This window comes from Prionailurus bengalensis, chromosome D1, assembly GCF_016509475.1.
Source record: "Prionailurus bengalensis isolate Pbe53 chromosome D1, Fcat_Pben_1.1_paternal_pri, whole genome shotgun sequence".
NCBI classification, from domain to species: domain Eukaryota; kingdom Metazoa; phylum Chordata; class Mammalia; order Carnivora; family Felidae; genus Prionailurus; species Prionailurus bengalensis.
This window is the reverse complement of record NC_057346.1, coordinates 104038933-104065063: the sequence shown is the minus strand read 5'-3', so window position 1 is coordinate 104065063 and position 26131 is coordinate 104038933. Positions and strand designations below refer to the sequence as shown.

Here is a 26131-nt window from a genome sequence, read left to right as displayed (position 1 = left end):
ATGAAATTTAGTGTCAAATTGGTTTCCATACAACACCCAGTGCTCATCCCAACAGGTGCCCTCCTCAATGCCCATCACCCACTTTCCCCTCCCCCCCCCACCCCTATCAACCCTCAATTTATTCTCAGTGTTTAAGCATTTTCCAGGAGAAGAAAGATGGTCTCCACCTTATTTCTATCTTCCAAATAACAGGCAAGTGAATCTATTTTGAGGCATCTGATTTATACCGATTCTTAGTTGCAAACTAGACAGAGATACGTAGCCTTTAGCTTTCTAGACTCTGGATATAAGAGGGTGGGGATAGGGACTAAGTCATGCTTCTATCTTTCACAGAAGGGCAGAACTAGTGGAAAGAACAGAAAAGTTGGACTTTTCTTTTGTCATTTGCAATAAGGGCTGATGTTACAGGGGGCACAAAAGGGAAAAATTAAGATAACCAAATAATTTTTTAAAAATGTTTATTTACTTTGAGAGGGGGAGGCAGAGAGAGAGAGAGAGAGAGAGAGAGAGAGAGAATATCCCAGGCAGGCTTTCCACTGTCAGTGCAGAGCTCGATGCATGGCTTGATCCCATGAACCATGAGATCATGACCTGAGCTGAAATCAAGAGTCAGACGCTTAACAACTGAGCCACCCAGGGGCCCTAACAACCAAAGAATTTTGAGTTTTAGAGGAACATCTTATTTTGTTCACTCTAAAAGTGTATTTCCCCATTATTTTGTTATTCAGAGAATAGGGGTCACCTCACCAGTTAGGAAGATGGGATAGATGTATCATCCGATGTACTTAGAATGGCAAATACCAAATTTGTTGTATGTATAGAACAGAGCTAAGTATTTTAAGTGAGGTTTGAGATTGTTTCAAATAAGAAAAAAGCCAATGACCAAAAAAATCAGAATTTATTTGAACTCTTATATTTTTTTTGAACATCCACATCATTTTCTAATTAAAAAAAGAATATTCATTATAGTTTATGGAAACAGCCCTGAATACTCTAAATTATTAGCATATTTTCTTGAAAACATCTTTTTCCTAATGTTCCATGGGTTCAATCTGATGATCTTGAAATGACTTGTTATTTTGGTCTTCATCATGGTTCTCGTTTTTCTCTTCGTTTAATAATTTATATAAACTCTCATTTTTCTGTTTAACATCACAAAGAATTGACTCCATAGAATAGCCAAATTCAATAAGGGCATATACTTTATCTCCACGTTTATAAAAATGCCCAATGGTATGTATAGCAACCAACTTGCCAGATGCATTAAACACTGGGGAGCCAGAGGACCCGCTGGAAAAACAAGTATCATAGCTAAGTGTATCTGTGCTCCAAACCTCTGATAGGAAACTTCGTTGGGAAAACATAGAGAAAGCATTATAAGTGGCAGCATGGGGACCTACCATCCCATCTTGATGATCTACCACCCCATCTTGATGATGCTCTGGGTACCTCTCTAACCGCTGATTTAGAGGAATCACAGCACAGCCATCTATTTTCTTGACCTGGCCTTCTGGGTGACCAATTAAATAAATCAAACCACTAGATGGTTGAGAGGAAATCTGTCCAAACAGGCCTGGAGGAAATCCATTTACGTTTTTTCTTAACTTTAAAATGGCATAATCTAGAGTTCCATCAGACACTTCAAACCACGGCTCAATGGAAAACCAATCAACATCCATAGGACAGAACTTTTTATAAGCAAAAGTTACCTTTGCACATTTGCTTATTATATATGGCCACAAACTTGGATCTGTGCCTTCTCCCACCATAAGATGTATTACATGTCGACAGGTGAAAATATAACCATGATTGAAGACAAAGCAAGTAGCGTTGCCTGTGTTTCCATTATTGTCCCATTTCATGAACCCAACTGACTTACTAAGATGAATAAGATCTTCACAGATTGCAACTGAAGTAGAATTTTCAGTCACTTTTCCAAAGTATTTTTTATAAATGTTGAATTGTTGAAATGGTAGCAGTTTGGTTTTCTTCTGTTCATCCTGAAAATACTTTCTCATCCAGAGAGTCTCTTCATTAAAATTCGGATACTGATCCATTATCACTTTGTCCAACCTTTGGAAATTCTTAAGCCAGAGGTTAGTTGCCGTCCTTTGGATATATTGATTAACATGTTCCATACCTGGACAGGGCCTTTGCCTAACCTGTGAGTTGTTTCTCCTGTATTTTCTGTTGAAACTATTATTGTAATACTTACTAATTCTGGAAATTGTCCGTTGTTTTTTACTTTCAATATCATGCCCTAGATTCTGAGCTGGGAGAATTTTTTCTCTGTTGTATTCTGCATCTTCAGTCTCCCCATCTTCCTCTGGTTCGTGTTCCATGATCTCAGACTGTATCAGATCCCAGGGACAGATTTCTTCAGTGGTATTTTCATTCTCCTGTTTAATTTTCTTATGGGTACCTTTCCTGGCAAGGTTTTTCTTAAAAATGTCCATTTCTAAGGTTTTTCCAGACACATCATCCACCAGGGAATGTTTTCCATGAATTATCTTATGATCTTCTATTATTTTCCATTTAAATTCATCCAGGTCAGACCGAAATCGGCCATCCTTGCTTAGAGCTTCTTCGATAGTCTCACCCTTTAGGGCATAGATACAAAGTGTAGTTCCTCTTTCATGCAGTTCCTTGATCTTAAGAATCTTCTTTATCCTCTTCCCAACAGCAACAATGTGAAAAAGAACGCATTCCACGTATGGATTTTCACACTGGCGCAAGATCTGATCACCTTCCTGGTTACCCTTTCTTTGACTAAATTTTATTTTGAAGTGGGACCCTATAGGTAGGCACTTGAGAGGCATTCCTAAATTTATATATCCTTCTATTGTTTTTTCTTCAAAAACAAGAATGTGCTTATTCAAATGATTCTCCATCCTTTCACTGAAATTGTCATTAGCTCTCAGAGCTGAGTAGATACTCTCATGGGGTTTACCATATGCTTTAAACATACTACGGTCAGATTTCCTCGAGTTTTCATTCAAAGTAAAAGTAAAATAACATTTTTTATGGGTGTCCCAGTCTGGGTTCTGGATTTCCACAGATACTTCATGCTTGACTTCACTTTTAAGCTTACTGGTCCCGCCACACTCGTTTATGTCAGGTAGAAGATGAATAGCAAGTCTTCTAGGGCAGGTCTGCTTGATGGCCATATCCTTAGAAAAAAGGAAAGATTAAAAACATAATGAGAATCTCCTTTAATAATAATATTTCATGTTTGTCTAATTATAAAACTAGTAGATATTCTGAATAAAAATTGAGTAATATACTGGATAATGAATAGTGGAGAAAAATTACCCATCATTATTCCATCACCAGAGATAACCATTCTACATTTTGTTTTATTCATTTCTTTTACTTTACGTGCAGATACAAACCTTAGGTTTCTGAAGTTGTGCTAAGCTGCATGAGTTTATTCTTCGCCAAGCAATCTGCCATTGGCTGACATGTCATTAAACATTTAAATTTAATGACATTACATGCCATCAAACAACCTTTGGAACACAATTTTGGGGGCCACAGGATATAGTTCACTGTACAATAATTTCTAACTCATTCTTCTGTAGCTGGATACTTAGATTGTCTCGAATTTTTATAGGACAAACATTTCTATACGTAAAACATTTTGGCTGAACATCTGGATATTTCCTTAGGCCAGATTCCCAGCTGTAGAAATACAGACACTAAGGTTATAAATGTATTTCACAACATATATGCTGCCCAGCTGCTTTCCAGAAAAATTGTGTCAACTCATGCTGCTCCTTTTCCCCTTGATGCCCAGAGACCAACCGTATGGTTGGCTCCTTCAGAGATTTCAGTACTGTTATTTTAAATGTCTTCCAACTGATAGATGAAATGCCATTTAATTTGACTGCTTTTGTAAATTTGCATTACTTACTTACTAGTAGAGCTAGTACTTAGATCTGTGAGTTCGAGCCCTGAGTCAGGCTCTGTGCTGACAGCTCAGAGCCTGGAGCCTGCTTTGGATTCTGTCTCCCTCTCTCTCTACCCCTCCCCCACTCATGTTCTGTCTCTGTCTCTCTCAAAAATAAACAAACATCAAAAAATTAAAAAAAATAAACAGTAGAAAAAAAAAAAAGAACAGTGAATCTGGAAGACAGATCCAATCAAGTTTTGCTCAATTTTTAACAAAGGTATAAAGGCAATTCAGTGGAGAAAGGGTAGATGTTTCAACAAACTGTGCCAGATGCCATATACAAAATGAACAAACAAATGAACTAAGTAATTAACCACTGTTTCCTATTACTATTTTATGATCCACATACTTCACCATACACACAAAATTAGTGCAAAATGGGTCACAGACAAACCTAAAACTGTAAGGGTTCTTGATGAAAACTCACAAGAAAATTTTTGTGATCTTAGGTTTGGAAAGAGTTCTCTGATGACACAACCAAAAGCATAATCCAAAAAAGAAAAAAATGTTAAAATGCACTTCTTTAAAGTCAGTAACTGCCCCCCGCCAAAAGATAGTATTCAGCAAATAAAGAGATAAGCCACAAACTGAGATAAATTATCCACAAAGATTACAAAAAAAGCAATCTGACAAAGGGCTCATTTCCAAAATATATAAAACACTCCCAAAACTCAACAACAAAAAACCAGAAAGACCAATATAAAAACAGGCCAAAGATTTTAACAGACACCTCACTGAAGAAGATACATAAATGCTATATAGAACATGAAAAGATATGCAATATCATTAGTCATTAGTGAAATGCATTTATACTACAAGGTGAGACCATTACATACTTCTCTATTACACACTTATTCGAATGAGTAAAATCAGGAAAACTTTCAAAACTGTATGTTGGCAAGAATGTGAAGCAGCTGGGACTCATACATTTGTGGTGAGGATACAAAATGATAGAGCCATTTTGAAAATATTTTGGCAGTTTCCTATAAAGCTAAACATAGACTTACCCTATAACTTGGCAATTCTACCTATAGGCAAGAACTCAAAAGCAATGAAAATGATATTCATACAAAAACTTGTATACAAATCCTCAAGGCAGCTTTACTTATACAAGACACAAATGGGTGGCTCAGCTGGTTGATCATCTCTGGCTCTTGGTTTCGGCTTGGGTCATGATCTCACTGCTAGTGAGTTCGAGCCCAATGTCTGGCTCTGTGCTGAAAGTGTGCAGCCTATTTGGGATTTTCTCTCTCCCTCTCTCTTGTTCTCTCTCTCAAAATAAATATATATATAAAAAAGCCAAAACTGGGGAAAAAACCCAAACATCCTTCAATGGGTGAATGGATAAACTCTCATATATTCGTACTGTGGAATACTACCCAGCAATAAGAAGAAAAAGCTACTGATACATCTAACCACCTGGATGAATCTCAAATGCCATGTTATATGTGAAAGAAGCCAGACCCAAAAGGTTTGATTCAGCATATGATTCTATTTACATGATTCTTTCAGCTCTGCACTCCTCTGTTTATAGAGTCTTCATGGTATTTAAACCCTATCCTTTTTCTTCTTTCTCCCTTTCTTGTTAAGTCCCTCATGGGTGTTTCCATTCTTTCTCTCCATCCTCTCTCTGCAAAACAGCTTCCTACCCTCCGTGGCTTCTCTCTCCCACAGTTCACCTCTCCACGCTGCATACCTGCCGAGTTCTGCAGTTCAAGTTGTGCAGATTGTTGTGTTAATCCTCAGATCAGTTTTCTAGGTGTGTAAGATGGTTTGGTGTTGATCTAGCTGCATTCAAGAACTAGAGAAGCAAAAAGCTTCCATGCTGCTCTGCCATCTTGGCCCTCTCTATTTACATGACATTCTGGAAAAGGCAACGCTTGGAGAACACATTGTTGATCACCAGGGGGTCAAGGTGAGTGTCCCCCTTGACACACACAAGGGAATTATTTAAGCTGATGGAACTCTGTTGCATCTTGATTCTGGTCATGATTACAAGACCACAGGTAACTGTCATAGGCCAGAGAACTATATGTGGAAAAGATTTAATTCTACTGCATATATAATAAATAGGTTGAAAGTAGTGATAAAAGTTAAAGTCTTTCACACAACCAGTAAGATAACCAATCTTTTTTTATTCATTTGTTATCTTTTTAGTTATTTTCTCCTTTTCCAGCTTTTCCCAGATTTACTTATATTCTCCTTCTCTCTTGTCTTCTTTTAGATTTTTTCCCCCTCCGCCTTTCACTTTCCCTCCAAATAGTTTGGAAACTTTACATTGTAGTTTTGTTGTAGAAGTGGATGCCTTAGACTAGTGCTGTTCAGTGGAACGTTCTGCAGTGATGGGGATCTCCAACATCTATCCTTCCGGATACGGCAGCCTCAGGGGAAGTATGCTTAGTGTAAGCAAGGGTCGGAATTCTTCACTTTCTTCATTATTTAACTTTAGATAAGTTGAATGTAAATTTAGATAGCCACATGCGGCTAGTGGCTACCATAGTGAACAGTGTAGCCCTTTAACATGAATATTTAGCTTAGAGTTTAAATTAAATCTCCTCCTTAAAGATACAAGGATAAAACCTGTATATAAGTTCTCCTTCACTTACAGAATGAAACCCAAATACTTAAGCATGGGGTTCAAAGAAGAGGAAGATACCGCAGCTCTTTTCCAGAAAGCCACTGCACCTCTCTCCCGTTTTGTCGCAGCCATACATGTGTACAAAAGTGAATTTGCGCCAGCTCAGGGACAGGCCTCGCTTGCCGGAAGTGCCTCCTCAATCACACGGTTTTGTGCAGGAATGGCTGAGCTATGTAGCGTGGGAGGGTTAGATGCAAAAGGAGTCTTCTCAGGGTACCAGGATGGACTCATTATCTGAATGGTAGCCAATGCAGGTATGCACTCTGAACTTACTGGAGTTCTGTCGTCACTATGCAGAAGGCCAGACAGAGGCCAACAACAAAGAGCAGAACCCAGAGATTGGAAACAAAGGAGTCCTTGAAGCCAGGTGTACTGCTGCATTAAAGCTCCGCTGAACTCTGCACTTGTCAGACAGATGAACCAATGAATCCGTTTTATTTTCTCCCAGGGCTAAACATTTCCTCTTTTGAAATGATACTGTACAAGCGAAGTAAATATTAGCAAATAATGCTAATAACAATGATAGATTTCACCGTACCAAATCTTCAGGGTATCTCAGATCAGTATTTCTCAAATTTTAACGTGCCTAAGAATCACCCGGGGGGTCTTGTGAAAATGTAGATCACAGAGAGGTCTCAGGAGATAGCAATGCTGTTGCTGCTGTGTGTGGACCACACCTGGAACAGCAAGGCCACAGAGGTCCCTAATCTAGAACAGCACTGTCCAATGGAACTTTCTGCAATGATGAAAATGTTCTATATCTGCTTGTCTAGTACGGCAGCCATTACCCACATATGGCTACTGGGCCCTTGAAATGTGGCTAGTGAACAGAGGAAATTAATTTTAAATTTTATTTAATTTTAATCCAATGAAACCATTTTATTATTTCACAAGTAGAGGATTCTTTTTGACAAAATAAAAGTTCTAATGGAAATAAAGCCTACTATAATCTTCTACCAAAATACCTCTCCAGCACTATTAGCCGACATTCTCGAATTCTTACATACGATCAAATCTAACTATACTGCTCCCAAATATGTTTTTATGTGTATATGACTTTACTCACACTCTTCCCTCACGCGGGATACACTTACCTGGTGAAATTCTATTCACTAAGAGCAAGTCTCATATGATCCTGCCTTAATTTCTTGAGTGTGAATTAAGCACTCTTCTCTCCGCACTCCAAAAGCGCTTGTTTATATCTTGATTTGGTATTAATGATTTGCATATTTTGTGTTGGTCAAAAACTGGCCGTGAAGTCTGAACACCCGGATTCAAATCCTTGCCCTAGCGTTCATTATTTTTGCAACTTTAAGAAAGTTGGGTTTCAGTTTCTTCATTTTTATTTATTTATTTATTTATTTATTTAATTTTTTTTTTTTTTCAACGTTTATTTATTTTGGGGACAGAGAGAGACAGAGCATGAACGGGGGAGGGGCAGAGAGAGAGGGAGACACAGAATCGGAAACAGGCTCCAGGCTCTGAGCCATCAGCCCAGAGCCTGATGCGGGGCTCGAACTCACGGACCGCGAGATTGTGACCTGGCTGAAGTCGGACACCCAACCGACTGCGCCACCCAGGCGCCCCTAGTTTCTTCATTTTTAAAATAGGGATGAGAGGGGTGCCTGGGTGGCTCAGTCGGCTGAATCTTACTTTGGCTCAGGTCATGATCTCAAGGGTTTGTGGGTTCGAGCCCTTCACTGGGCTCGCTGCTGCCAGCGTGGAGCCCACTTTGGATCCTCTATCTTCCTCTCTCTCTGCACTTCCCCCACGCATTCTCTCTCTCTCTCTCAAAAATAAATAAATCTTTAAAAAGTAAAATAGGGATGAAAACACCATGTATTGTTTTATTAAATGTCAAATGAGATAATCCATAGGAAGTGACAAAAATAATTCCAGGTACACACTAATTTCTCAGTAAGCATGAACTGTATTTCTTGTTTTTTGCCTGTCTGTCCTTCTGATATCAAGTGTCTACACTGTTTGTCAGTGATCCTGTTGTCTAAAACGGCACACTTTGCATTGTTGATTCATACACTATCACGTGGCTTTACACAAACACTTACATGTGTGTCTCCCCAAATATATTTTTCACAACACGGAAGAAGGGTTTATAACTGCCATCCTCTATGAGCGTATCCCCTTCCAGAATCCTGATAGCATGCTATGGTTAGGTATGCTGCTCTAGCAAAGAGTTGTTAAAAAGTGGACATACCGGGGTGCCTGGGTGGCGCAGTCGGTTAAGCGTCAGACTTCGGCCAGGTCACGATCTCGCGGTCCGTGAGTTCGAGCCCCGCGTCGGGCTCTGGGCTGATGGCTCAGAGCCTGGAGCCTGTTTCCGATTCTGTGTCTCCCTCTCTCTCTGCCCCTCCCCCGTTCATGCTCTGTCTCTCTCTGTCCCCCAAAAAATAAATAAACGTTGAAAAAAAAATTTAATAAAAAAAAGTGGACATACCTTTGAAACTTCAGGTCTGGTACTCTGGCCATTTTCTGTAGCACTGGATGACTGGTTCTCTTCAGGCTTCATGGAATTCATGATGCGTTCACAGAAAATATGACTCACTTCTGCTTCCGGCCAAGTTACAGAAACAAGGACTGGATTTACCTTCCCACTTACAATGACTAAAAAAAAAAAAAAAAAAGAATACAGTATGTGAAACAACTTTCAAACACTGGGCACCAGGCAGTGCAGAACAGTGATTTCCCATCCTTCAGAGAGAGAAACCAAATGAGGTAATCCTTATGGCCGTCTAGCTTTCCACCTGGGGGGTGTTTCCAGACCATCTCTCAGGGAAGGGACACACAATGGAGCCTGGCAGTTTCCCTTGAGTTGAGAAGACAAACTCAGGGTCATGGGAGGCTATGTGGCTGGAGTTTGTGGGGCAGAGTACTAGAGAGAAGAGAGCGACAGCTACCCAGAGAATCCGAGATCTGCAGTGGGTAGGTACCCCTTGACATTTCAGCCAAATATCAGTCAGTGCATACGTGCTGATGAAGCTTTCAGAAGCCAGGGGAAGAATCACCTAAAGGGAAAAGATGGAATAATTCTGACCTCCTGTAACTGAGGACATTGACAAATACAGTACACCCTAGGATTACTGCGGCTGACTGCTTGAGAGATCGCAGGCCAGGGTGCAGGGGACGCTGCAAAAGGCAGAGCCAGGTGTAATCCCTGATATGAGGGAGAGAGAGAGAGAGGAAGTTGGCACGTGTTCACGTTCACAGGACACAGAAGGGAAAGACCCACACAGACAGAACTCTGGATACAGGAAGAGGGTTCCCCTCAGGCATTCGGGTGAGAACTGATCAGAGCAGCAATGTTAGAAACCAGATAAGGCCAGGAAAGAACCACCCCCAAACGTCAAACCCTCTCCCTACACCCCTCCTGGGGATCTCGGTTTCCTCGTTTGTAAATTAAGGAATCTGGTGTAAACCAAACTTTTATTGTTCCTGTGAATTACCCCCTCTGGGCTTGTTAAAAAGGAAGATACCACATCCCACCCTCAAAGATCAGGATTCAGTACCTCTGGACTGCAGTTACCGAATCTGCGCTTTAACACCGCCCCCCCCCCAACACCCCCGCACAACACTCGGTGGCGGAAGCAGCTTCCTAGCTGATCTCAATGTGTCTTTCCAGGAGTAAAACTCTTGACCTCTGAAGCTGGGGGACGGAAAGTGGGTTCCCACAATGGGAGGCTGCCTATCCCCCCCCCCTCAAAACCTCTTTGGCTCCGGATCAAGGTCCTTCTGCCTAGTGCCCTTGACAACCACCCCCTAAGGGCTCCACGTCCGACTCAGGACCAGAGCGCTACTCACGGATGCGAAGAATCTGTCCAACGGTGCGGGTACCGCTGTCTGGGATTCGCAAGAGCTACAAAGCACTGGGCTCAGCTGCCTCTCTTCCGGACCTCTTCCCTCCGGGAAGTGCAAGTCCGCCCTCCCGCGCTCGGCGCCCAGCCACCAGGAGGCCAGGGGGCGGAGGCTGGCTGTGCTCATTCATTGGCCAGTAACTCATTCACTTCGGGAACCGATTGGCCGAGTCCGGCCACCCAGCGGGCGGGCGGGCAAGGCCGGGCAAGGCTGGGCTTTGACCCAGTCCAGAGGGCTGGCGAGTCCCAAGGCGGGATTCTCCGAATGTGCCCGCGTGCGCGCCATCCCGGAGCTGGTGATGCGGTCAGTCCCTCCCAGGCACGTACTCTCCACACTGGCCGACAGTCAGCATCTTGTTCCGGGACCCACTGGGCAGTCTCCTCCCGCCCTCCCTCCCTAGAGCCTCGGCGCCGCGGCCGTCGGGGGGGAGTGCCTCGAGCCAGCGCGGGAGTGGGAGGAGCCGGAGGTTGGCGCTCTCGCGGGGCTGGAGCTGCGCGCCCAGCGTCGGGAGCAGCGGGACGAACGGCCTTCCTGCCAGGTGGGCGGCGGCGGCGACTGCGCGAGGAGCATCCCGGGCGCGACGCGGCGGCCGCTGCAGAGCTGGCCGGGATCGGGCAGAGGCCCCGCCAACACCCGCGGGCGTCCGGGCGGGCGCCGCACCGGCTTCCAGCGGACGAAAGGGCCCAAAGCGGGCAGCGGCGCTCCTGCTTCCGGTCTAGCGGGACTTGGCGCCCCCAGCAAATGAGCCAACCTCGCCGAGAGACTAATGCACACACTCAGACCAAACCAAGAAGCCCAGAGATCGAACCCTCTCCCCCAGTCCCCTCCCCTGTGACTCGCGGTTCCGAAGAGCCCGATTTCATCCCTCTTAGAGGGAAATCCGCCCAGCGGGGTCCCAGGGGCCTGTAGGCATTTCCCGCTCTGCGCCTGGAGATGGATGTACACTTTAGTTCAGCCCCTATTCCCAGCGGGGTGGTGTTTGGTAGTAGACTTATTTGGGTCTCATTTGATCTTCGCAGTCACCTCTTGAGTTAGGTGCGACTTTTGCACCCCTTTCACGGGATAGTTTGCGCAAGACCACGGGACTAGTTGGGGGCGGCGGTGTCCGCGAGTAGTTTTAACCTTAGAGCCTCACAGCTTCTTGCAGAGAGACAGGGAAGTTCACTCCCCTCACGGGGGTCTTGATTACCAATTTGTAACTTAAACGGATCTGGCCATTTGTGATTCACCGTCCATTCGTGTCCAAACATCACTTGGGTAGCTTTAAAACCCGCGGACACTCAGACCAGTGCTTCGCAAAGTTGATGATGCATCAGGATCCTCTGGTGAGCTTGTCGAAATACATTTCTGAGCTCCCTCTGTTAGAGATCCTGACTCGGTAAGGCTGGAATGTGGCCCGGTGATTTGCATTTCTCAAAAGGTACTGTCAGTGCTGCTGGTGGCCATCTTTAAGTCCAATTGTTAATTTCATTGACCAAAAAGTACTCTGAGCATTTACAAACGTTAACTAGTTTTATCCTCTAACAACCATAGGAGGCAGCTGCCGTTATCCCCATTTCAAAAGAAATTGTGGCCACAGAGAGCAAGCAATTGGCCTGAAGACAAACAGCTATCGTCAAGGCTAGGATTACGACCCAAACAGGCAGGCAAGGTGTCCTGAGCCACTACCCATTGCTTCTCCACTGTTGTTCCAATCAGTCTCCACGACCCCAGCACACTCCAGCCCTCTCCAGCCCCGCTCCCCTCCAGTTGCGCTCCCCATCGCCCTTACCAGTATCTCTGTGTCCCTCCCTCTGCGCTCCAGGGCTTTCTTAGACGCAGCTCTTGGGAATGGGGTCAGTACGGACAATCCCCTGGCAGGATCGCCCAGGCAGGTGAACAGAGCCACTAGGAACAGCCCACTCTTCTAGAACAGCGGATACTCGCTGCGGGCAAAGGATCTTCCACCGCGGACGGAGTTCCGCGCGCGGCCTCCAGATGGCGCCAGAGGACGTGCCTGATGGAAAAGGGAGGGAAAAGGAGGCGGGGAAAGCGAGTGAGGATTGACACTCATTATGGCCAAAGGCAGCGCGATGTTGGTTTGCCCACTCTTCCGTTTTCTGGCGCCCACGATCTTCCCACTCCTTTAAGGGGTGCATTTGTGGGACCGAACAGACAGGTGGGAGTGGCCTATGCCGCGTCACGTGCTCCCTGAAGGTACACGTGTACGTCCAGGGTTGCTCTAATTCGGGCTGGCTTAACCCCTTTTTCCCAATTTACCTTGCTCTCAGTTAACTAAGGCCCACTTAACCTGTCTCTCCGTGCATTTGTCTGTCCATCACTCTTGGGTCCTTGGAGTTTTTGTAACAGTCATCGAGGGGGCAAAGCCAGCATGGTGCCTCATTGCCTTAGCAAATAAGTATTTCCGGGTGCTGATAAGGGAGTGGGCTGAGTGGGAGTGGGGGTCAGGAGAGCAGAGTGGAGAAAACAGGTGGGAAGCCTCCATTGAACATCAGGCGCTGTGTTTTCGAAATTGTCTGGAGGATTGTCTCATTTCATCTTTCTATTTAATTCATTTTCAGTTTCACAGGTTAGAAAACGAGGTAAATAAATCATCCAAGAGTAGTCCTTGAATGATTTTAACTCGTGTCAGACGCCAAAGCTGAGGTCCTTTATTGTGCCTAGGCTGCCTTTGTGGCATTTCAATGCACGAAGGTCCAGTGAATCACCGCTCCACCCTCATTCATCTTTCTATCCATTCGTTCATCTATTCATTTATTAGGGACCCATCTGCACGCCATGGGTCTAGTTGCTATTGAAAATACAGAGGAATAGGAACTGTGCTGTAAATTACAAGAAAAAGAGATATACACAGCATGTTGATACCTGTTTTGTTCCAAATAATATGAGGGAGAAAATCTACCCTGGTCTTCCAGATCATTGCCTTAGCTGTAGTAATCTTTGAACTTTTATTTTCCCGTTCCTGTAATTTTTAAAAATTGAGTATTCGCCCCATCTATTTTTATTTACCTTATATATTTTATTTAATTTTTAAAAATTTATTTATTTGAGAGCAAGAGAGAGGGGGGTGAGGGGCAAAAGGGGAGAGAGAGAATCCCTAGCAGGATCGTCACAGTCCAATGCAGAGCCAGACTCCGGGATAAATCTCATGAACCGTGAGATCATGACCTGAGCCAAGATCAAGAGTCAGATGCTTAACCTACTGGGCCACCCAGCCCCCTAATATATTTTAATAATTAACATTAAATGTTAGGCACATGTGATTTTTATGTTTTAGGTAAAAATATAAATGGAGGTTCAAATAGATTCTTCATTCACCCCAAAGGACCATCTCGGTCACATCCTGAAGTGCTTCCTCAGTCTGGAAACTTCTACCTGATTATGTGCCTGGCTGTCTTCTTTCTTCAGAACACCACCAGGTTTTCAGGGTGTCCTTCTCTGACTACTTCCTATAGAATATGACCTTCTCCCCCTCTGTTTTTTTCTGTCCCCTTATTCTGCTTTATTTTTTCATATACTGTATCTCAATGTATAATAGACAGGATTACTTTGCTTGGTTAGTTTTGCCTCCTTGCATCAGAATCTAACTTCTAGAAGAACAAGAAGGAGTCCTCAGTGCTGGTGACTGTGGGAGGAAAGCAACAGAGCAGAAGGGTGGGAGGTGGAGGTTCCAGAAACCCTGGGGCTGAGGTGGGAGAACAGGGAAGATGGGAGACTCTTCGTTCATGCCCCCTTTGGCTCCTCCATTCTTGCAATTGTCAGGGCCAGGGGCACCTAACTCTTCCCTCTGGCCCCGTTAACAGCAGTCTCTTCCTCTTCTCTCTGATGTTTCAGCCCCTACCCCACAGTAGGAAATGTGGATGCCCCAAACACAGGTACCTCCAGGAAGACTCAGTTATAGTTCCAAGAAAAATTCTGTTGTTGTCTCTCTCAGCATCTTCTGTGTTAAGGTGCCTGTACAAAGTGTTCTGGGATGGGAGCCAGAAGATGTAATCTCTGCTCGGATTTGCCCCTGAAGAAAGTAAGATTACACAGCGTGATTGAATAGCCTGTCCTCACATTAGCTGACCTACTCCCTATACAGGAGCCAAGGACATCTGAGAGTTGACCCTGAATTGAACTTCTTACCCAAACTGTGTCCTGAACTAACAATGAACGAATCTTGCGAGTGTGCCGGTTTCAGTGCGATGTATGGAGAACATCCTGAGAAATCTACACAGGGTATAGAGGTTATTATATGATTTATAATCAGTGGGAACCAGTCATACATCCCTGAAGAGCTAGCATAGCTAGCCAGGGAAAAAGTTGAGCACAGATATGCACTGGCTCCTCTGTGACATAGCATCTCTTGCTGTGGGTGGGCCTAGAAGCTTCCCCCACACTCCTGAGGTCATCCCAGCACCGCTGAAGAGGGATACATTCTGTCGCCTCTGTCCAGGCTTACATCACCATAAAGTCAATATTGGGCTAAGCCCTACTTGATCTTGTGCTTTTGACTGTTAATCACAGTCCAAAACTCATTATTAGTCATCCACTTCTTATTAGCTGAATGACCTTGAAGAAGTTACCTTCTTTCTTTGAGTCTCAGGTTCGTCACGTCTAAGAAGGAAGAAATACAATGTCATCAGCCTCACACGTGGGGTCCCAGGGTGTCAGTCCTCTGAGGATCAGAGAAAGATATTTGTGGTTTTGGGAGATTTCAGAAATCCTATTACTGACATACTCATGTAGAAAATACTGGAGGAAGAATTGTAACCTAACAGTAAGTAAATAGGAACACAGACCTCAGACAGGAGCAAATAACAAAGACAGGAAACAGTGGTGAGCAAAAAAGGTCTGGCCAATTTTATTTTATTTTATTTTATTTTATTTTTTTATGTTTTATTTATTGAGAGAGAGACAGAGACAGAGCATAAACGGGGGAGGGGCAGAGAGAGAGGGAGACACAGAATCCAAAGCAGGCTCCAAACTGTCAGCATAGAGCCTAACGCTGGACTCAAACTCACAAACCACAAGATCATGACCTGAGCTGAAGTTGGACGCTTAACTGACTGAGCCACCCAGGTGGCCAATTTTATGTAGATGGTTAAATCTCACTGACCATGATAGACTCTCTGGAAATGACTAACAACAAGAGAGGTCTACCATATCTTGCCTGAGCCACCCAGAGTTGTGCTCTGCGCCAGACGGGCTGGAGGAGTGAGGTGTTTGGTCTCAGCCATCTCACTCACTCCTCTGGGTGTGATGAGGAAGGAGGATAGGGAATGAATCTTCCTGAAAGACACCATCTTATTGGGGTCTGTGGGAAGCACAGGGAGAGGACCTGGTACTTTGTTTCCTACAGTGGAAGAGAAATTTGCATTGTTATGATACTAGGAAAAATATTAGTGATCAATACAAAGTTAAAAAGGGACTATGATGATAAGTAAATTAAGATTCTTTAGTGGAGGCAATATCACCTTTGAAAAATGTTGTCTTTTGAATACTACAGGGTATACTTTTTAAAAGAAAAAAAAAACCTCTACAAGGGAAATAAATTTTCATCCCATTCTCTAGATGCTCTACCTTTCCAGAGATAATCTGTGATGGCACAAGCATAAGAACTCATTTTCAATGTATTTTCACAGCAACAAAGAAGCTCAGTGTTCATGCATAAGAAAACTGGTGGATCTGGCTTGAAGTGAAAAATTTATCTGAGATACATTTCTCATGGATAGCTTTTGAAAGGTCTGTGAGGATCCTAAAAGGGGGTTCACGAGTGTTCTACAGCACATGGGTTTGGGGAACAGGAAGATAAAGATTTGGATTAAATCTAGATGAAATCAGGGGCCAAAGAGGATGGTAGAGGGATCTGTGTGTGTGTGTGTGTTGGAATGGAGGGACAAATGGAAGCCCGAGGGTGGCAAGGGAGGTGCTATGGTCTCCAGATCTGGTGTAGGACCTTGGAAAGACAAACTGGTCTGAAGGGTTGGTGCCTTTACTGTTTTTTTAAATATTTTTATTCTCACTCCTGGGCATTACTGTTAAATTAAAAAAATTTTTTTAAGTTCATTTATTTTTATAGGTGGAGGGAGAGGCAGAGAGAGGAGAGAGAGAGAATCCCAAGCAGGCTCTGCACTGTCAGCACAGAGCCCAACGCAGGGCTTGAACTCATGAACTGTGAGATCATGACCTGAGCCAAAACCAAGAGTTGAACGCTTAGCTGACTGAGCCACCCAGGAGCCCCATCACTGTAAAAATCTCACCCTTGAGCACACAGGCTACTCTTCCCATGATGACAAGGCAAGGCTTGGTTTCCGGGGGCTTCTGCTGGAATCCCTAGGTTTTTCCTGTGAGAAGAGGACTCCTTCAGGTAAGGAAGGGTGGGGGGAGAAATGGTCCCTCCTCACCTACTGCCTCTCCTCTGTACCCTAAACACAGCACAGCAAGTTTACCTTGAGGGACAGCCCACTGGGATCAATGGTAGGGCTGCCCCTGTTCCTGAAGCCAGTCCTCCACGAAGGTAAGAGAAAAAATGGCTTGCTGTGTCAAGGGAAGACTCAGATGCAAAGCCTGAGACTCGGGTAGTATTTCAGGGGAGTTTAGTGTCCACGGGAAAGCAGGATGCGCCCAGGTTCATGGGCCGGCAAGAGCAACTACTTGAGGTACACGTGAGGACGCTGGTGCGACGTGGGGACTGGGGTCTGCCTGGGAGAAGGGGTGAGGACAGCGTCCCAGGTGGAGAGGGGAATCAAGGTGGTGAACCAAGTTACACGTGCTTGTCTTCTTCATACTAATAGCTGTATTCCATCATGGAAAAAATAAAAGGAAATAAAGCCAGAATAAGTCTGCAACAGCAGAGCAAAGGAAAACAAAATGTGCTGTCACTGGGCCAGAGATTTTGTGTAGACAGATGAACCTGCAGGAAAACCCCAGGTCAAAACACGTGAGGGGGCAGACCTGCTGTGGAGAAAGAAACTGTAAAAAAAAAAAAAACTTTCAAAGGCAAACCATGAGAGACTCTTAAATACAGAGAACAAACTGAGGGTTGATGGGGCAGGGGAGAGGGGAAATGGGTGATGGGCAATGAGGAGGGTACTTCAACAAGTATGTGCACTGGGTGTTATATGCGAGCAATGTATAATGGGAATTTACCCCCCAAACCAAGAGCACACTGTATACACTGTATGTTAGCCAACTTGACAATAAATTATATTTAAAAAAAACATTCAAGTTCGGGGATGGGGATACAGCACATCTTTGTCCCTTGGATAACTACCTAGTAGTGCAATTGCTTGGACATAGGGTAATTATATTCTTAGTTTTTTGAGGAAACTCCATACTGTTTTCCAGAGTGGCTGCATCAGCTTGCATTAGCACCAATAATGCAAAAGAGATCCTCTTTCTCCACATCCTTGCCAACATGTTGGCTGAGTTGTTAATATTAGCCACTCTGACAGGTGTAAGGTGGTATCTCATTGTGGTTTTGATTTGTAGTTCCCTGATGATGAATGATGTGGAGCAATTTTTATGTGTTGGTTTGCCATCTGGATGTCTTCTTTGGAGAAGTGTCTATTCATGTCTTTTGCCCATTTCTTCACTGGATTCTTTGTTTTTTGGGTATTGAGTTTGATAAGTTCTGTATAGGTTTTGGATACTAACCCTTTATCTGATATGTCATTTACAAATATCTTCTCCAAATCTGTCAGTTGCCTTTTAGTTTTGCTGATTGTTTCCTTTGCTGTGCAGAAGCTTTTTATTTTGATGAGGTCCCAGTAGTTCATTTTTGCTTTTGTTTCCCTTGCCTCCAGAGACGTGTTGAGTAAGAAGTGGCTGGGGCCAAGATCAAAGAGGTTTTTGTCTGCTTTCTCCTCGAGGATTTTGATGGCTTCCTGTCTTACATTGAGGTCTTTCATCCATTTTGAGTTTATTTTTGTGTATGGTGTAAGAAAGTGGTCCAGGTTCATTCTTCTGCATGTCACTGTCCAGGTTTCCCAGCACCACTTGCTGAAGAGACTGTCTTTATTCCATTGGATATTCTTTGTCACAGATTAGTTGGCCATACGTTTCTGGGTTCTTTATTCTGTTCCATTGATCTGAGTGTCTGTTCTTGTGCCAGTACCATACTGTCTTGATGATTACAACTTTGTAGTATAGCTTGAAGTCTGGGGTTGTGATGTCTCCTGCTTTGGTTTTCTTTTTCAAGATTGTTTTGGCTATTCGGGGTCTTTTCTGGTTCCATACAAATTTTCCTGTATGGAAAAATCCATACAGGATTATTTGTTCTAGCACTGTGAAGAATGTTGGTGTTATTTTGATAGGGATTGCATTCAATATGTAGATTGCTTTGGGTACAACATTTTAACAATATTTGTTCTTCCTATCCAGAAGCATGGAATCTTTTTCCATTTTTTGGTGTATTCTTCAATTTCTTTCATAAGCTTCCTATAGTTTTCCATGTATAGATATTTCACCTCTTTGGTTAGATTTATTCCTAGGTATTTTATGGTTTTTGGTGCAATTATAAATGGGATCCATTCCCTGATTTCTCTTTCTGTTGCTTCATTGTTGGTGTATAGGAATTCAACCAATTTCTGTGTGTTGATTTTATATCCTGCAACTTTGCTGAATTCATGTATCAGTTATAGCAGTTTTTTGGTGGTATCTTTAGGGTTTTCCATATAGAGTATCATGTCATCTGTAAAGAGTGGAAGTTTGACCTCCTCCTGGATGATTTGGATGCCTTTTACTTCCTTGTGTTGTCTGATTGCAGAGGCTAAGACTTCCAATACTATGTTGAATAACAGTGGCAAGAGTGGACACCCCTGTCTTGTTCCTGACCTTAGGGGGAAAGCTCTCAGTTTTTCCCCATTGAGGATGATATTAGCGTTGGGTCATTCATATATGGCTTTTATGATCTTGAGGTATGCTCCTTCTATCCCTACTTTCTTGAGGGTTTTTATCAAGAAAGGATGCTGTATTTTGTCAAATGCTTTCTCTGCATCTATTGAGAGGATCATATGGTTCTTGTCCTTTCTTTTATTGATGTGATGAATCATGTTAATTGTTTTGTGGACGTTGAACTAGCCCTGCATCCCAGGTATAAATTCCACTAGGTCGTAGTGAATAACTTTTAATGTATTGTTGGATCCGGTTGGCTAATATCTTGTTGAGGATTTTTGCATCCATGTTCATTAGAGAAATTGGTCTATAGTTCTCCTTTTTAGTGGGGTCTCTGTCTGGTTTTGGAATCAAGGTAATGTTGGCTTCACAGAATGAGTTTGAAAGTTTTCTTACCATTTCTATTTTTTGGAACAGCTTCAAGAGAATAGGTGTTAACTCTTCCTTAAATGTTTGGTAGAATTCCCCTGGAAAGCCATCTGGCCCTGGTCTCTTGTTTTTTGGGAGATTTTTGATTACTAATTCAATTAGAAAAAGAAATTTTCTATTTCTTCCTGTTTCAGTAGTGTATATGTTTCTAGCAATTTGTCCATTTTTTCCAGATTGCCCATTTTATTGGCATATAATTGCTCATAATATTCTCTTATTATTATTTTTATTTCTGTTGTGTTGGTTGTGATATCTCCTCTTTCATTCTTGATTTTATTTATTTGGGTCCTTTCCGTTTTCTTCTTGATCAAACTGGCTAGTGGTTTATCAATTTTGTTAATTCTTTCAAAGAACCAGCTTCTGTGTTTCATTGATCTGTTCTGGTTTTCTTTGTTTCGACAGTATTAATTTCTGCTCTAATCTTTATTATTTCCTGTCTTCTGTTGGTTTGGGGTTTTATTTGCTGTTCTTTTTCCAGCTCTTTAAGGCATAAGGTTAAGTTGTGTATCTGAGATCTTTCTTCCTTCTTTAGGAAGGCCTGGATTGCTATATAGTTTCCTCTTATGACCGCCTTTGCTGTGTCCCAGAGGTTTTGGGTTGTGGTGTTATCATTTTCATTGACTTCCATATACGTTTTAATTTCCTCTTTAACTTTTTGGTTAGTCCATTCATTCTTTAGTAGGATGTCCTTCAGTCTCCAAGTATTTGCTACCTTTCCAAATTTTTTCTTGTGGTTGATTTCGAGTTTCATAGCACTGTGGTCTGAAAATATGCACGGTATGATCTCGGTCTTTTTGTACTTGCTGAGAGCTGATTTGTATCTCAGTATGTGGTCTATTGTGGAGGACGTTCCATGTGCCCTGGATAAGAATATATATTCCACTACTTTAGGATGAAATGTTCTGAATATATCTGTTAAGTCCATCTGGTCCAGTGTGTCACTCAAAGCCATTGTTTCCTTGTTGATTTTTTGATTAGATGATCTATCCATTGCTGTGAGTGAGTTGTTGAAGTCTCCTACTATTATGGTATTACTATCAATGAGTTTCTTTATGTTTGTGATTAAGTGATTTATGTATTTGGGTGCTTTCACATTTGAAGCATAAATGTTTACAATTGTTAGGTCTTCTTGGTGGATAGACCCCTTAATTATGATATAATGCCTTTCTTCATCTCTTGATACAGTCTTTATTTTAAAGTCTAGATTGTCTGATTTAAGTATGGCTACTCTGGCTTTCTTTTGTTGACCATTAGCATGATAGATGGTTCTCCCTCCCCTTACTTTCAATCTGAAGGTGTCTTTAGGTCTAAAGTGGGTCTCTTGTAAACAGCATATAGATGGGTGTTGTTTTCTTATCCATTCTGTTACCGTATGTCTTTTGATTGGAGCATTGAGTCCATTGACGTTTATAGCAAGTACTGAAAGATATGAATTTATTGCCATTATGATGCTTGTAGAGTTGGAGTTTCTGGTGGTGTTCTCTGGTCCTTTCTAATATTTGTTGCTTTTGGTCTTTATTTATTCATTTATTTATATTTTCATCTTTTCTCCCCTCAGAGAGTCCTGCTTCAAGTTTCTTGCAGGGATGGTTTAGTGATCACAAACTCCTTTAATTTTTGTTTGTCTGGGAAACTTTTTATCTCTCCTTCTATTTTGAATGACAGCCTTGCTGGATAAAGAATTCTTGGCTGCATATTTTTCTGATTCAGCACATTGAATATATTCTGCCACTTCTTTCTGGCCTGTCAAGTTTCTGTGGATAGGTCTGCTGCAAACCTGATCTGTCTTCCCTTGTTGGTTAAGGACCTTTTTTTTCTCCTTGCTGTTTTTATGATTCTCTCCTTGCCTGAGTATTTTGTGAATTTGACTATGATATGCCTTGTTGATGGTCAGTTTTTGTTGAATCTAAGGGGAGTCCTGTGTGCTTTCTGGATTTTGATGTCTGTGTCTTTCCCTAGGTTAGGAAAGTTTTTCCACTATGATTTGCTCATATAACCCTTTTACCCCTATTTCTCTCTTTTCCTCTTCTGGGACCCCTATGATTCTGATGTTATTGCGTTTTAATGAGTCACTGATTTCTCTAATTCTTAAATCATGCTCTTTTGCCTTAATCTCCCTCTTTTTTTATGCTCCATTATTCTCCAAAAGTTTCTCCTCTATATCACTGATTCTCTGTTGTGCCTCATCCATCCTTGACGCTTCGGCATCCATGTGATTGCAGCTCAGTTATAACATTTTTTATTTCATCCTGACTAGTTTTTACTTCTTTTATCTCTGCAGACAGGTATTCTAATCTATTTTCAATTTCAGCTAATATTCTTGTTATCATGATTCTAAATTCTGGTTCAGACATCTTGCTTGTTTCTGTGTTGGTTAAGTCCCTGGCTGTCATTTCTTCCTGCCCTTTCTTTTGGGGTGAACTCCTTCATTTCGTCCTTTTGAAGGGAGAGAAGGAATTAATGAGCTAGAAAAAATTAAAATAAAAAAACATTAAAATTAAAAAATTAAACACACACACACACACACACACAAATCGAATAAATGATGCTAGATCCTAAATGTGTTTTGGTCTGGGTGTTGAAAGTGTCTTGACAGACTAGATAAAAAAGGGGAAATAAGAAAAAAAAAAGGAAACCATTTGAAAATTTGAAAAAATGAATACACTGAAGTAGACTAAAATGAAATGATGGAAGTAAGCTAGAATTTGAAAAAATTCACACAAAAATAAAAAATATAGTAAAAAATTAAAGAAAAATATTTTTAATAAAAATTGAAAATAAAAATGAATTTTTCTCTTCTGTATTCAAGAAAATAAGTGAAAAAGAAAAAAAAAAAAGAAAAACTATTGAATAGATGGACTTGCTACCAGACTGAAATTACTTTGTTTTCCCCTAGGAGTCAGACTATGAAGCGCTTTATAGTCCATAAACTAAGTAGGCGGTTAGACTTGCGTTCTTGAAGAGCGCATTTGGCCCAGTTGGGTGGGGCCTAGTGTAAGGGCTCTGTTCTCCACTAGATGGCGCTGCTAGCCTACTGGGATGGATTGTTGTGGCGCTTGTAGGTGCTTATGCACATGCGTGGGAGTGGTGAAAATAGCAGCACTCAGCTACCCAGACTCTAGTATCCAGATCTATTCTCCCCAATCAGCAATCACACATCCATCCTTTGTATTCAGCTTTTGTCCGCTCCCTGCTTGTACACTGTCCATGACCAGGCCCCAGGCAGTACCTCTCTCCCGAGTTTTGTCTCAGATGCGGCTGTTTTCCCCGGCCTCTTACTTCTGAGGGACTGCGGCTTTGACCTGTTCCACCCTTGTGCCGAGGGTCTCACCGAGCAATGGCCGAATGCCAGCCATACTCAGGAAGGTTCAAGGGACCGTGCTGATGCTGATGCCCAGAGACTGTGGCCAGGTGATAGCCCGCCGCAGAAAAAGTTCGTGAGATAGTGTAGCAGCAGCGTTTCAGGGATTATGGAAAATCACAACACATATCTGGCACCAGGCTTCACTCTTAATGACCTTGTTCCAGCACCAGCGAATGTGGCCGTTCTCTGGGGTCTGCTGGGCCCAGGTTGCCTCACAGCCTCTATCAAGTATCCTTCCAGCAGTGGAACCACTTCTCCCTGTATGGCCCAAGAACTCCCGGACCCCACTCTGCTCCTGGGGATTTGCCCTTCCCACCAGAGCACTGCCAGGTACCGAGCTGTGGAGTTGCAGACTCTCTGCATTCCCCCTGTTTACAGTCTTAATGGAATTTAAACCCTCTCCTTTCTCCTTTCTCCCTTTTTAGTTCAGTCCCTGCAGCTGTTTCCAATTTTCCACTTTCTCTCCAGCTGCTTTTGGGGAGGGGTGCTTTTCCTGTATTCTCCACCCACCCCAGCCCCTGCTGTCTCTGTCCTCTCTCTGCCTGCAAAAGCGGCTTCCTGTCCTCCACAGCTACTCTCTCTCCAAGTTCACCTCTCCATGCCACATACCTGCTGAATTCTGTGGTTCAGGTTGTGCATATTGTTGTGTTAATCCTCAGATCAGTTTTCTAGGTGTGCAGGATGGTTTAGTGTTGGTCTGGTTGTATTTCATGGATGTGAGACACACAAAAAACTTCCATGCTGTTACACCATCTTGGCTCCCTCCTTCTGGTTGGTTTTGGTTGGCACCAGTATTTATTTCCAGGGGAGGGGCTTGAAGGTCAAATCTGTCCTGTGGGGTCTTGGGGCCTTGTGTCTAGCAAAGACAGCCTTGTCCCCAAGAGCCTCCTCAATCTACATGAGCTGGTTGTATTTGACCAGGTGCTCTGAGCAGCAGGAGGCATCAGTCTTCATCTATCCCATGCAGAACCCTACCATGAGGTCAACAATGAATGCATCCTCAGTCTCCCCGGAGTGGTGTCTCACCATCACCCCTGCCATTAGATTAGGCCAGTTTGCAGGCCTGGATGGACTCGGTCACTGAGCCAATCTGGTTGACCTTCAGAAGCACCAGTTGCAGGCCTTTTTCTCAATGGCTTGGGCAATCCTCTTGGGGTTGGTGACTGTGAGGTCATCCCCAATGATCTGGATGTCAGTCCCCAAGAGGAATGAGATACAGGTGACCCAGTCACCCTAGCTAAAGGGGTCCTTGATGAAGACCACAGGGTGATTCTTGATGAAACTCATACTGCTCCCCCAGCATCTCCCCAGTGGTGTGCAGTGCAGTCATCAGGTGATTTGAAGTCAAAATCGTACTTCCCATTGCAATAGAACTCAGATGCTGTCCCATCCATGCCAATCACCACCTTGTCTGGGTAACCAGCTTCCTGGATGGCTGTCTTCAGTAGCTCCAGGGCTTCACTGTTCTCCAGGATGTTGGGTGCAAATCTGCTCTCATTGCCCAGATTGGTGGCATCCTTCCCATTCTTGGCCTTGATGACCGCCTTGAGGTGGTGGTAGACCTCAGTGCCAATGTGCATGGCTTCTTTTAAGGAACTGGCTCCCATGGGCAGAAAAATGAACTCCTGTGTGGCCAGCTTGTTTCCAACATGGGAGCCCCTACTGATCACATCAAAGGCAGGGACTGGGAGGACCAAGTCTGGGTTCCCAGCGAGGTCTGTGATGTGCCAGTAGAGCATGACCCCCTTCTTGGCTGCATCAGCCTTGCACACAGCCAAGGATACACCCAGGATGGCAGTGACCCCAAACATGGACATATTCTCAGTCCCATCCAGCTCAATCATATATTTGTCACCTTTTTCTTGATCCACAATGCTTAGTTTATTTTACAGCAGAGTGGGGCCCAGGGTCTTATTGATGTGTCCCACAGCCTTCAGAATCCCTTTCCTGAGGGAGCAGGATTTGTCTCCATCTCTCAGTTTCAGAGTTTCATAGATATCTGTGGAAGCTCTTCTGGGCACAGCTGCTTGGAATTGGCCCCTGGCCATGTGTAGGACCACATCTACCATGGGGTTGTCCCTGGAGTCCAGGATTTCCCAGGTAAAGATTTTCTGCATGGCCATAGCTGGGATGTCTTCACTGGGGGGTTAGGGTGAGCTCTGAGTCTAGATGGCAGCTGGAACAGTGCCCTTCACTGTCATTGACTTTGATAATATAACAGTTCTTGTCTCCTCACCCAAACTTTCCTGACAACCTGGGAAGAAAGGTAAGAAAGCAGCCCTGTCAGTGATTCAGAGCTCTCTGCTTCTTCAGCTTCCACCTGTTTAGTAACTCACTACAGGTGCTTGGTAGCTCTCAATCTTGAGCTTGTATCAGAATCCAATGGAGCACTCCCTATACCAAAGATTACGGTTCCCCTTCTGGTTCCCAGGGTTTCTGATTCAGGAAGCCTGAGAATTGGCATTTTTAAACAAGATCGCAGGTGCTGCTGATGTTGTTTCTTGGGAACCCACTTTGGGTCACCAATGCAGATACCCATTGCCTCTGACTAGTTGCCATGGCTTTGGAGCATCTTCGGGCTGATGACTTCATAATTTTTCAGAACTTCTTATAATTATTGAGGCTCTTTGGAGAACATGAAGTATCTATGTCAGCTCCTGTATGGGATGGTGAAAGGTCAGTTCATGACCTTGAACTTTTTCTTCAGCTTTCATGTACTGAGAATCTACAGTGTCTAAAGCATGGGCAAGATGCTCTAGTGAAAATAAACCTGAATGAGACATTACCCTTGCCCAAAGACATCACCCTTGCCCAGAGTCAAAGAAAGGACTATCAACCTATGAGAACAGGAACACCTCATTCAAAGCCAGAAGTAGAGGAATAAGGTCATCAGGAGTTTTGGTAGCACTCTAGGTGGTTTGCTGTCATATTTTTCTCGTGGACTTGGAAGAAAGAGACTTGGAATCCCATTCTTGCAAGCCACAGCTTCCATGGAAAG

At 43.2% G+C, this 26131-nt stretch overlaps 1 protein-coding gene and 1 pseudogene across 1 annotated transcript; both read right to left on the bottom strand.

Annotated features, from left to right (window-relative positions):
- Positions 1 to 879: 879 nt before the first annotated feature.
- Positions 880 to 10771, bottom strand: FAM111B (FAM111 trypsin like peptidase B). The gene is made up of 3 exons (XM_043581209.1): positions 10407 to 10771; positions 9046 to 9212; positions 880 to 3170 (listed from the first exon to the last, which is right to left on the bottom strand). The coding sequence occupies exons 2-3, from the start codon at positions 9124 to 9126 to the stop codon at positions 1032 to 1034; spliced, it is 2220 nt and encodes a 739-aa protein (XP_043437144.1). The 5' UTR covers positions 9127 to 9212; positions 10407 to 10771; the 3' UTR covers positions 880 to 1031.
- A 13116-nt stretch (positions 10772 to 23887) lies between these two features.
- On the bottom strand, positions 23888 to 25394 carry LOC122482827 (annotated as a pseudogene).
- Positions 25395 to 26131: the final 737 nt, after the last annotated feature.